The 12,297-nt window shown below is 47.2% G+C and overlaps 1 protein-coding gene across 1 annotated transcript in view; it reads left to right on the plus strand.

The window, feature by feature from the left end:
- The window catches only part of USP16 (ubiquitin specific peptidase 16), a 557,777-nt gene extending 545,701 nt beyond the window's left edge, over window positions 1-12,076 (plus strand). The window contains exon 19 of the mRNA XM_029578724.1: window positions 8,395-12,076. Coding sequence (XP_029434584.1) covers window positions 8,395-8,519 — 125 coding nt within the window. The 3' untranslated portion in view covers window positions 8,520-12,076. The remainder of the gene's footprint in view (window positions 1-8,394) is intronic.
- The last annotated feature ends 221 nt before the right edge of the window (window positions 12,077-12,297 follow it).

Genomic DNA, 12,297 nt, shown 5'->3' on the forward strand with positions numbered 1-12,297 from the left:
GTCTTCCTCGGAAATCCGCCGCTGATGGGATCAGATCTGAGCTTCTGGTTCCATTTGAGCTGGAAGGCCAAAAGTAACAGGAGGAAATTGCCAGACTCTAAAGTTTGTTTTGGATTTGAACTCAAGTTGCTAAGGGTGAAAAGGTTTTGTGAATTAACCTAAGCTTCCACCCAAAGGGAAAAAATACACCCTTTTAAATTAGGATTCCTGTTCGTACCCCAGATCAGTCCAGACAAGTGGGTTTTGCAACCCTACCAGCAGATTGAGGCAGGGAACCAAAGACTTTGAAGCACTGCTACATAAGAGTGTGCCACCTGTAGTCCCTCAGTATTTCAGTCTGGAGTTTAGAAAAAAAGTATTAGGAAACTATTTAGGACAAGAAGAAATGCTCGCTTAGGTTCCTTCGTGGGCAATCCTTCAGGTTGAGCCAGGGATTGGTGATCCCTGGGCAGCTTGACCTGCAGCAGTTCCAGGGGTTTTGACAGCCAGGAGTCCTGGCTCCCTCTGAATCCCTGAAGGCTTCTTCCCAGAAGAGTGACCAGCAGCAGGAAAGTATCCTGATGTTTGTCTTCCTGTTGGTTTTGTTCTGTGCTGGGCTGCTGGCTATTAAAGAGTTTTAAAAAAAAAAATGTAGAGGAGGTGTGGAGCTGCAGCACTTCAGGCTTTCCTGGCAGGCCAGAGCTGGGAAGGGAGCGTTTCGGAAACCATGAGTGACAGCGGGCTGCTTAGGGACTCTAAGGCTGTGCTGATCAGTGTTCCCCTTGCATTATCGCGTGCCACAACCACTTGGGGTCACTGTGCTTTTAAAAGCAGGCCCGGCGAGCTCTTTAAGCACCCTTCGGTATTTCAGGAATTAGACCAAGTGTTTCATTTTGAACGTGCTCAAGTTTCCTCCTTGTCTGCTTACTATAAATATCTACTCCATAAGGTGCGGCTGGATGTTTATTTCCTTTTGGAAGCCCGCTGGAATCGAGATGGGGACTTTACTATTACACAATATATTTTGCGCAGGTGTTTTCGGTGTGTAGCCAGGATCTCTACCAACATGTATTATAGGGAGTTACAATTTAAATTTTTATGCCGTGCATATATGTCCTCTCAAGTGGCACATCAATTGACTATAGCATAGTCAGCACACTGCACTCACTGTAATGCTACAGTAGGTACCTTCTCATGTTTTTTGGTCCTGCCCTATGGTACGCTGTTTTTGGCGCCGGGTAGCAGACATGGTGGACATATTAGAAATAGTTTTTCCAGTGTCCCCTATGTGGCTTTTATTTGGCTGTATTTCCCCTATCCAGATTCAGGATCCTGGCTTGCGCCTGCTGTTGCAAAAAGCTTGTCTAGTTGGGAGAAAAGTGATTTTTGTTGGTAAGGTGGTCTACTGAAGCACTGTCTTTTTTTTGGTCTGGAGGAACCACTTTCATGCTCTGATGACCATGGAAAGTTTGGTGTCTCAGGAATCTCCTCGTCAACGGCGAACATTTCTTTCGGTATGGAACTTTTATCTTCAGCACCTACCTCATCGAGCTCGCAGTCTCGTCATGAATGATTGATTCGATGCCTATTTGACTGCTTAGAGAAGAACTTACGATGGCTACTTCACGCTTGGAACTCATCTCACATCCTTGGGTGGAGGGGGGGGGTAGGGAAGGACAGAATCTGGGAGGGGGGAGGGTTAAGGAGGGGGCCGGATGCATTGGGATATGTTGTTTGTGAATGTACAATGTTTGGTTGTAGAATGGAGGAAGGTCAGTACCACACCTTTCTTCTTGTTATATCATTATGGAAAAAATAATAAAATTGTTGAAATATAAAAAAGCAGGCCCGGTTACATGTGCACAAAATGGCACCGGAGCAGGTTCTCAGCGCGGGAAAGGGTGTTGCTCTTGCAGCTTGCCCCAGGGGGATGCCGTGATTGTGCCTCGGACAGTGAAGAGTCCTCTGGGGGGAATGAGCCCAGGCGAAAGGCCATGCGGTCTCGGGGGAGGGGGGGACTGCAGGGGGTCTAGAGGGCCTTGCAGGCAGAGGAAAAGGGTCAACCAGGAGGGACGGCTGATCTGGAGCCCAGAGATTCCCCTCCCCCATTATCGCCTGTGCTGTCATTGGGACAGAAGTTGGGGGGGAGGGGGATCAGGTTTGCCTTGGGCTGGATGAAGAGGAGGATGCGGGGTTTTCCATGGATTTTGTTTTTATGCACAAAGCATTCCTGGCCAAGAAGAGTCTGGGGGACTAAGCGGTCTGCGGACCATCAGTCTCATCCCACTGCAAAGGCAAGAAGGACCTCTTTGACCAAGGGGTCAGGAAACCACCTGTGTCACCTGGGCCTGGTCCACCATGGAGAGGCTGGTTTGGAGGACTCTGACCTGGATGACCCAGGTAAGGACCCAGAGGTCACTCCTGGGGTGGATTCTGTGGACCCAGCAGATCCCGATTGGGGTGTGGATAAGGACATGGCAGATCCAGAAGAGGTTCCGGTAGCTGAAGGGGATGACCCTTATGTGGTTGAGGCTGTTCCATAAGGAGGAATTGAAGCCACTTTCTCCTCATGTCATGAAGGTGCTGGGTATTAAATTGGTCGAGGAGAAGTTGGATCATGAGGGAGAGGACTCCAATCTTGGATGGTCTTAAGTGTTGTCCAACAGCTTTTCAGTTTCCTAAGAAGGTGAGGAAGCTATTAATCCGGGAATGGGATTTCCCAGAGGTGGTCCCGAAGGTGGCCAGGACTATGACAGTAGCATAGTCCTGGCCACCTTCTCAGGGTGGCCATCTTCCGGCTGGATGGGCTCAGGCCCATCCAGCCTGAAGAGGCCTGTTGGAGCAAGGCCATTGTGGGATCCCATCCCCGCGACGGCGAAGAGGCAGACCTCAGAAGAAGCAAGGCCGTTGCGGAATCCCATCCCCGCAACGACGAAGAAGAGTGCCTAGCTGCAATGCCACCTCAGGATCCCATGATGGCGAGGAGGAGAGCCAGAGCAGTAAGGTCACTCCGGGATCCCATCACCGCGCCTGAAGTAGAACTTTAGCTGTACCTTATGAAAAGGCCCTGTGTGTGTGTGTGTGTGTAGGTGAGAATGGGAGCTTGCATGTGGGTGGGTGAGAATGGGAGCCTGGGGGGGGGGGGGGGGGTGAGAGAAAGAGAACTTGTGTGGGTTGGTGTATGATAGAGCATGTAGAACGAGAGCTTGTATGTATAGAAAATGTGAGCTTGGGGGGGGAGGGGAGAACATTTGAGAGTCATAGCTTGTGTACACGCACTGGAGAAAGTGGCAACCAAAATAAGTGGCATGGAACGGCTGCCCTATGAGGAAAGGCTAAGAAAGTTAGGGTTGTTCAGTTTGAAGAAGAGACAACTTAGGGGGGGATATGATAGAGATCTATAAAATCATGAAAGGACTTTAACAAGTTAATGTTATTTACTCTCTCAGATAATAAAAGGACTAGGGGGCATTCCATGAAATTAGCAAGTAGCTCATTTAAAACAAATCCAAGAACATTTTTTCACTCAGCACATAAGTTATAGAATGCATTGCCAGAGGATGTGGTTACAGCAGTTAGTGTAACTGGGTCTAAAAAAGGTTTGGATAAGCTCCTAGAGGAAAAATCCATAAACTGTTGTTAATTAATAAGCAATGGTAACTTGAGATTTTATTTAATGTTTGGGTTCTTGTCAGGTACTTGTGACTTGGATTGGCCACTGTTGGAAACAAGATACTGGGCTTGAGGTCTGACCCAGTATGACACATCTTATGTTCTTGTGTGAGAGAGTCGGTGAGAGAGAGAGAGAGAGGGTGTATGTGAAGGAGGAAGGGAAGTAGACAATAGGAAGAGTCACTGAAAAGGAATTAGGAAATGAGCAACAAGGGAAAAATAGGAGAAAAGAGACCGGGACCAACTGATTAGAAAATACAAAGATCAGAAAAAATAAAAAAAATATATATATATTTTGATATTTTAACAATTTGAATATGCTATCTTTAAGAATGTGTATTTCTTATATTTTTGTATTTTGCTCTTTCTTCAGTATTCCACTGTTCAGAGTCTAGTTTCTCAGGCTTTCTATTTTTGTTTGCATGTTTCTGTTACTAATTTGTAGTCTCTTATTTCTATATTTTGCCTCTGTGTGACTGACGTACAGTATTTCTGCTAGCATGTAGTTTCTCTATAACAGTCCAGCTTGTTCAGTTACTCCAGTAGGTGATATGTTAACATTCTAGGGTTTGGTGTAGTATTTGCATTGCAGCTTTCTCATAAGGTTGCTGTGGTTTGAGTGCTTAGAGTCAGTGCTGTGACTGTGTGATATGGCAAGGTTCTAGACATCTTACTTTGCAGGAGTTTGTGTTACTTCACAAAACAGCAGTGGAGGGATATTTTTTGCTGAGCTGACACCAGAATTTAAATATTTTTTTCATCTTGGTTGTAATGTGAATTGTCCTAGCTCTGCCCTGCCCCTGTTCTAATGATTGATATTTTATTTTCGTTACGATGATTTCTGGCTTTCTACAAAGAGGATTCATAAAATAATATTTTAATTTGTTTATTACATGATTGATTGGATCTGTTTTCTTTGCTTTTTTACATTATATACTTGTGCATTTATAAACTGCAATAAATATAAAATACAGATTAATAAGAATTTTAATTATGGTAAGTGCTTGAAATAATTGAGGTAAAATGATTTAAATTTTCATGCATGATGCATAATAGCTGTTGCAGCCTACTTAGAAAGCCATTGTAGGGTGCAGTATATGGCTTTATTTATCAATAAGAATACAACTAGTAGGGCTCAGACCTACATGCCTACAGCCCACCCAAAGAAATCAGTTCTGGCTATGCCACTGGGCTATGCCAAATTTATATCCTCTAACAGAGGAAGTTCTTCATCTAGTAGAGTTGCCCAAGCTGGATGCTTAGGTTTCGGCGGTCACCAAGAAAACTATCCCGTTTGGCAGGGTCGGCGGCTTTAAAGGACACACAAGACCGTAAGCTGGAACTTCACTTGAAGCAGATGTTCAAAGTCTCAGCTTTGAATCTTTGAGCTGTGATCTGCAGTAGCCTCACGCAGAGGGCTGTGTTTATTAATGAGGATGTTGGGGAGATACCCGTTCCGGAGATGGTTTTCAAAGGTAAGGAGTCAGATGATCTGAACCAAATCTCTGTGAACCTAGAAGATATAGTAGGCCAGATTGACAAACTAAAGAGTGGCAAATCACCCGGACCGGATGGTATGCATCCCAAGGTTCTGAAGGAACTAAAAAATGAAATTTCAGATCTATTAATTAAAATTTGTAACCTATCATTAAAATCATCCATTGTACCTGAAGACTGGAGGGTGGCCAATGTAATCCCAATATTTAAAAAGGGCTTCAGGGGGGGATCCAGCAACTATAGACCAGTGAGCCTGACTTCAGTGCCGGGAAAAATAGTGGAAACTATTCTAAACATCAAAATCACAGAGCATGTAGAAAGTCATGGTTTAATGGAACACAGTCAACATGGATTTACCCAAGGGAAGTCTTGCCTCACAAATCTGCTTCATTTTTTTGAAGGGGTTAATAAACATGTGGATAAAGGTAAACCGGTAGATGTAGTGTATTTGGATTTTCAGAAGGCATTTGACAAAGTCCCTCATGAGAGGCTTCTAAGAAAACTAAAAAGTCATGGGATAGGAGGCGATGTCTTCATGGATTACAAACTGGCTAAAATACAGGAAACAGAGAGTAGGATTAAATGGACAATTTTCTCAGTGGAAGGGAGTGGACAGTGGAGTGCCTCAGGGATCTGTATTGGACCCTCTGGGGTCAATGGTGTCTACCTTGGATTTGGTGCCTTGGGCCTTTGCTTACATGTATCCTCTGCAGGGGGTGGTGCTGTCGTGGTGGCATCCATTGTCTGAGGAGTTTAATCGACTGTTGCTGCTACTGGGGGCCTCCAGGTCCAGTCTCTCATGGTGGCTGTTTCAGCCAATCTTGGAAAAGGGGATGGATCTGGAGTTTCTGAGCTTGGGTGGTGGTGACCATGGAATCCAGCCTGAAGGGTTGGGGAGTGGTCTTCCCGGGACAGTCAGCGCAAGGTAAATGGTCACCAGCAGAAGCAGCATGGTATATCAGTCATTTGGAGATGAGGGCGGCGCACAGCGTTCCTTCCACTGATCCAGGGTCAGGTGGTCAGAGTGGTTTCAAACAATGCCACTACAGTGGCGTATATTAATCGGCAGGGGTGGAACGAAGAATCATGCGGTGGCCCAGGAAACTCAAACCTTTTGTCTGTGCGGAGCTACATTTGAAGGGGATATCCGCTTCTTGTGTTGGGAGTGGGCAATGTGCAGGCGGACTATCTCAGCTGGCAACATCAGGGCCTGGGACAATGGGAGCTGTCTGTATAAGCCTTCGATCTTATCTGATCCCATTGGGGTAGTCCAAGCCTGGATCTCATGACGTCCAGGAATAATGCAAAGTGTTAAGGTTCTTCAGTCACAGGCGGGAGGTTGGAGTTGAGGACATATATGCTCTGGTTCTTCCTTGGCCCTCAGGGATTCTTCTGTATGTGTTTCCCCCATGGCTTCTAATAGGCCGGGTTTTAAAATGCATCAAGAGACATCCGGGCCAAGTGGTTCTGGTTGCGCCAGAGTGGCCGCATCGCCCGTGGCTTACAGATCTAATTCATCTCGGAGTGGGCGGGTCCCTGAGATTGGCTCATTTACAGAGGCTGTTAGACAAGGTCCTATTATCTCGAATTGAGTGGATCACTTTTGTCCTGCAGCTTGGCTTTTGAGAGGAGACATTTACGATTTAAGGGTTACTCGGAACCAGTGATTTCCACTTTGCTTCAGGCTAGGAGGCTGGCCACGTCTATGGCGTATGTCTGGGTGTAGAGAGTGTTCAACAACTGGTGTGTGGAGGAAGGTCTTGACCTATTGCGGGTGGGTATTCCACAAGTGTTGGCCTTTCTGCAACACGGCCTTTCCAAGGCCTTGGGTTGTCAGAGACAAGCTTTGAGGGAGGTCGTTGGCTTCTCAACCGGATGTGCTGAGGTTTCTGAATGGAGTCAAGCATCTGCGTCTGCCGGTGCATAGGTTATGTCTGGTGTGGAGTCTGAACTTAATCTTATGGGTGCTTTGTGGACCTTCATTTGAGCCATTGAGGAAGGCCTTGTTGAAGGACCTCACTCTGAAGGTAGTTTTTCTGGTTTCGATTTGTTCAGCTCGAACAATTTTGGAACTGCAGCTTTATCCTGTAGGGAGCCTTTTCTGGGAATGTCGTTGTGTACTGATCCTTCATTCCTTTCTAACATGGTTTCCTCCTTCCATCTGAATCAAATGGTAGAGCTTCCTGCTTTCCCGAATTGGACAGCCGAGTCGTCTGAGTCCAGGGAGCTCCATTTCTTGGATGTTTGTCAGGTGCTGTTGCGTTATGTAAAGGTCACCAACAGTTTTTGGTAATTGGATCATTTGCGGTGTTTGGAGGTGCAAAAAAAGGGTTGCAAAGCCTCCAAGGGCACAATAGCACATTGGCTGAAGGACGCGATTGTCTCAGCTTACGTGTGCACTCTACTAAGGCGCACGTGGCTTCTTGGGCTGATTGATTTCACCACAGGACAGTTATAGAGCTGCAACGTCATCTTTACACACACTTTTTTCTCGCCATTACCGGTTGGATATTCAAGCTCCAGGTGAAGCGTTCTTTGGCGAAAGTGTGTTGTGTTGGCATCTTTCATGGACCCGCCCAGAGTAGGGTTACTTTGGTGCATCCCACTGGACTGAAATGGGGTACGAACAGGAAAGGAAAATTTGTTCTTACCTGCTAATTTTCGTTCCTGAAGTACCCCAGATCAATCCAGAGACCCATTCTTGTTTATTTTTCCTTTAAGGAAAGTCCGTCTTATGTCACACTTTCTGGGAAGAACTGTCAGATTGTACATATTCAGAGCCTTCAGAGGATGGCCTGGTGGTTTTGTTCTCCCTTGGATTGTTGGTGGCTATGCTATGTTAAGGGATTTTCAGTCGTTCTGGACTGCAGGTGGCGCACTGGGTTATGTAGCAGTGCCTCAGAGTCTTTGGTTCTCTGCCCTCCATCTGCTGGTAGGGATGCAAAACCCACTTCTCTGGACTGATCTGTTGGTACTTCAGGGCGAAAATTAGCAGGTAAGAACACATTTTCCTTTAAAAACAGTGGAAATGTGGATGGCAGCACATGGCATGTCAGTAAATGAAAAGAATAGTGATGTAGTCCTGTTTAAGTTGTGAGAACAGAAGACAACTGAGTATAATTTCCCAGCAGTTATCTTTTATACTGCACTAACATTAGCAAGCTGACCAAGTAATAATAGCGCCTAACATTTCTAACACTAAAGCCATAATGTCACTGTTTTTTTTGTTTTGTTTTTTTTAAACAGGGTCAAGCACGGAATCACTGAAGGGGCAGTGGTTCCACATCAGTGATGCACATGTGCAAGCTGTGCCCACCACGAAAGTGCTTAGCTCACAAGCTTACCTCCTGTTCTATGAGAGAATTCTGTAGCATTTGGGTCAAGGTCCTAAAAATACTTTTATAGATGCTGAAAAAAATAATTGTATAGCAGATAAAGATTACATGTAATAATGATTAAAAGCTACAAAACCTCAGTTATATATATCATGCTTTTGGAAGTATCCAGAAAGTGCATTTTAATAATGTTTTTGTTCTCTCCCCCCCCCCCCAAAATCTAAAGATTATTTAAAAGCATATTGCCAGGGTTGATACAGTGGAAAATATTTGAAAAAAGGAATCTATAGTAGTAATTTTAGAATGTTTGTTTTAAGGGTGGGATGGTGATAACTTTCTAAAAAGTTAGACTGTTTGAGCCTTGGCTATATGCTGTTTCCAGTTGGAATGGTAACAGAATGAGCCATGTTTGTTCTTGTACTATAGTTGAAAAAATGAGAATGACTACCATTTACTTACAGCTGATATGGTGTCTTTTTATATATTTTTGATCAATATTTTACTTGTTAGGTATTCCCTTGATTTGGAAGTGTTTCAGATCTAGATTTAATATTTCTTGGAGAGATGGTGGCTTGCCCCTCATGTACACAGAATCAGCAGTCTCTTCAAGTTTCCAGACTTAACAGCAAAACTGAAACTTTTACTGCATTCATGCAGACGATAAGTATAGATAAGAACATAAGAAAATGCCATACTGGGTCAGACCAAGGGTCCATCAAGCCCAGCATCCTGTTTCCAACAGTGGCCAATCCAGGCCATAAGAACCTGGCAAGGGCAAATGAATTTTATTTGTACTAGGGGCTCTTTTCTGAGGGCCCCTACAGAAAAGCTACATCTTCTCAAGGCCAGTATTGGAAGGAGGCAAGGAGAAGAAAACAAAATTGAGGAGGGTAGGGTAGGAGAGAGACAGCCCAAAAGGTGACTGTACCTGGATAATATTGGAGAGGCTACACTCAACAGGGCTGAAATGAATGTACTACATACTCAATGGCACACTGCCCCCGCCCCCCTCCCCCAGCAGCAAGAGCTTGGGTGTGCATTTTCTCCTATGACGAGCAGGAAGGTAGTCCTCACATCATCATCATGGAGCCTGGCTGTCAAAGTTTTTAGAAATTTTAGCTGGCACACTGAGCATGCCCAGCATGCCACTATCCCTGCATCCATGCGGGGTCTCTCTTCAGTCCTTTCTTTTCTGCAGAGGTGGAGCTCGTGCTGATTGTTTGTCGGAAAAAGTGAGTTTATTCTTCGCAATTTTTTTCTCATACTTTTTTTCCTGCTCTGGATCTCACTTCGGTTCCCATCGGCTGCTCTCGGTCAGTGAGTTTTTCACTTCTCTCGTATCTGCCGGTCGTCATGCCCTTGCGGTCTGTGCACCTTATGATTGACTCAGGCTTTCGCTCGGAGGTGTCACACAATGTCCGCAGCTGCAACTTGTATGCTCAGATGACCCCAAAGGGTTGCTGGGCTAGTCCACCAGGGAAAGACCAGGCAGAGCACCGTGAGAGATCCTGCAAACATAGACACTGGTCCCTGTCTGCACGCAGGACCAGGCATGTGAGGACCATGATGCTTGTCGCCCTGCCGCTTAAGCGGCCTTAACACGAAAAGGCACCATCTTCCCTCAATGTCTGTGGTCCAGGGCCGTCCACACCCATTCTGGTGCCGGACATCAGCCCTCCTGAGAGCCCCGAGGAGGATTTGGGCTCAACCCTCCCCTCAGCTTGCCCTCCCGTCGGAGGCATTCAAGGCGGAACTGGAGCATCGGGTGTGCCTGGAGGTGGACCTTGCTTTGCGGGAACTGGAGCTGGCGCTTCCACCACCAATACTGCTGCCTTCCCCGATTCCGGTGCCCTCGCAGACGCCTTCAAGGCTGGTGCCTGCGCCAAAGCACTGTGGTGACTGGGCTGGAACCATTGTTGGATCGCCTTGACATCCTCCCAATGCAGTTGATGCCGGCACTTTGTGATCTCTCTGTGACCTGCCGGGCACCAAAACGCAAGGCATCAGAGTTGGTCCTCGTGGGGGATTTCTCAAGAGATGAGGGTCCATCTGTGCCATGCCTGGCGCTTCCCGGGCCAGGGCCTCCCTGCGCCTGCATCTAAGGATATGCCCGGAGCTCCACAACCCTCCTTTCCGGCTGGTCTCAAAGAGCCTGAGCGCCTTACGACCCCTGGGGTCAGAATACCTCTGACGCTTCATCAGTGGATTCCGATGACCTTCTGTCAGATCCTTCCCCTTCGGAGGAATGCCGGGGTTCTCCACCAGAGGACTTGACCTTCGCTAGGTTTGTCTGTGATATGGCTGAGGCTATCCCTTCCAGCTCATTAAGGAAGAGGATGCCCGCCATAAAATGCTTGAGATCCTCCAGTTTGTCGACGCCTTGGAGGTCGTCATGGCAGTGGCGGTGCATGAGATTTTCCTGAAACTGCTCCTGTGGCTCTGGGAATGCCCTCGTACAACAGGATGTGAGCTTCGAAAAGCGTCAGCTTCCCCACCAGTTGGTGGTTGAGTTGGCCCTCAAGAAGGCGAAGTGATCAAAAACCCATGCATCAGCCCCTTCAGGTAAGGACAACCAAGCATAGGATGCTGTGGGTAGGAGAGTGTATCAGGGCTCCATGTTGGTGGCCTGCATTGCCTCCCACCTCTTATACATGACCCAGTATACCCACAACCTCTGGAAACAAGTCCAGGAGGTGGCAGACGGCCTGGCGCAGCAGCCCCAAGAGGCTCTTATGGCGCTCATTCAGCAGGGCCTTGAATGTGGTAAGCACGAGGTGCATGCTACCTACAATGTCTTTGAATCAGCAGGGCATGTAGCAGTGGCGGGTATTTCTGCCTGCCATCTAGCCTGGCTTCGGGCCTTGGACCTTCGCCCTGAGGTTCAAGATTGGCTGGCTGACTTGCCTTGCACCAGCAATAATCTTTTCAGCGACAAGGTCAAGGAAGTGGTCGGGCAGCTGAAGGACCACCATGAGACCCTTCACTTGTCCGCCAGCGCCTCAGTCTCAGCGGCCTCTTCCAAACGTTCATCCTGGACAGGGCTGAGGTGACCTTTCTATAGACTAAGGAAGTATTTCCCGTCTGCCCCCCGCTCCAGACTGCAGCAGGTGAGCGCCAGGGGTAGATCCCGTCAACAGCGGGGCCCACAGCCAGCCCCTCAGGCCAGTCCCACTACGGGGGTTTGTCTGGCAGTGAGGGGACGTATGCCAATTGCCTCTTCTGGTGCCCAAGGACCCGCCGTTTGGGGGCTGGCTCCTCTTCTTTGCAGACCAGTGGCCGTCCGTGACATCGGATCGATGGGTCCTGTCCGTCATTCATCGTGGCTAAGGGCTGAATCTAGTGGAAACTGCCCTGCTACAAGCCACAGCAGTGGAACCTGTTCCTCAGGGGCAGCAGGGTCAGGGTTACTTTCTGATTCCAAAGAAAACAGGAAGCCTCCAACCCATTCTGGATTTGCGGGCCTTGAACAGATTCCTAAAAAGAGCACATCTCCCCAATCCTTAAAGATTTACACTGGCTGCCAATCCATTTCAGAATTCTTTATAAATCAATCACCATAATCTACAAAACTATCCAACAAATCGCTCCTCTCATCCTACAAATCCCTTTCATAAAGCATACATCCTCCAGACCCATAAGAGAGTACTACAAAGAGTCTCTGCAGGTACCGCCTTCCAAAACTTCCCTCCACATAACTTACAGAGACAGGGCTTTCTCCACAGCAGGACCCACTCTTTGGAACTCCATACCAACGGAACTAAGACAGGAACCTGCTTCCCGACATTCAGAAAAAGACTCAAAACATGGCTTTTCA

The sequence above is a fragment of the Rhinatrema bivittatum genome, chromosome 15 (assembly GCF_901001135.1).
Source record: "Rhinatrema bivittatum chromosome 15, aRhiBiv1.1, whole genome shotgun sequence".
Classification (NCBI taxonomy): domain Eukaryota; kingdom Metazoa; phylum Chordata; class Amphibia; order Gymnophiona; family Rhinatrematidae; genus Rhinatrema; species Rhinatrema bivittatum.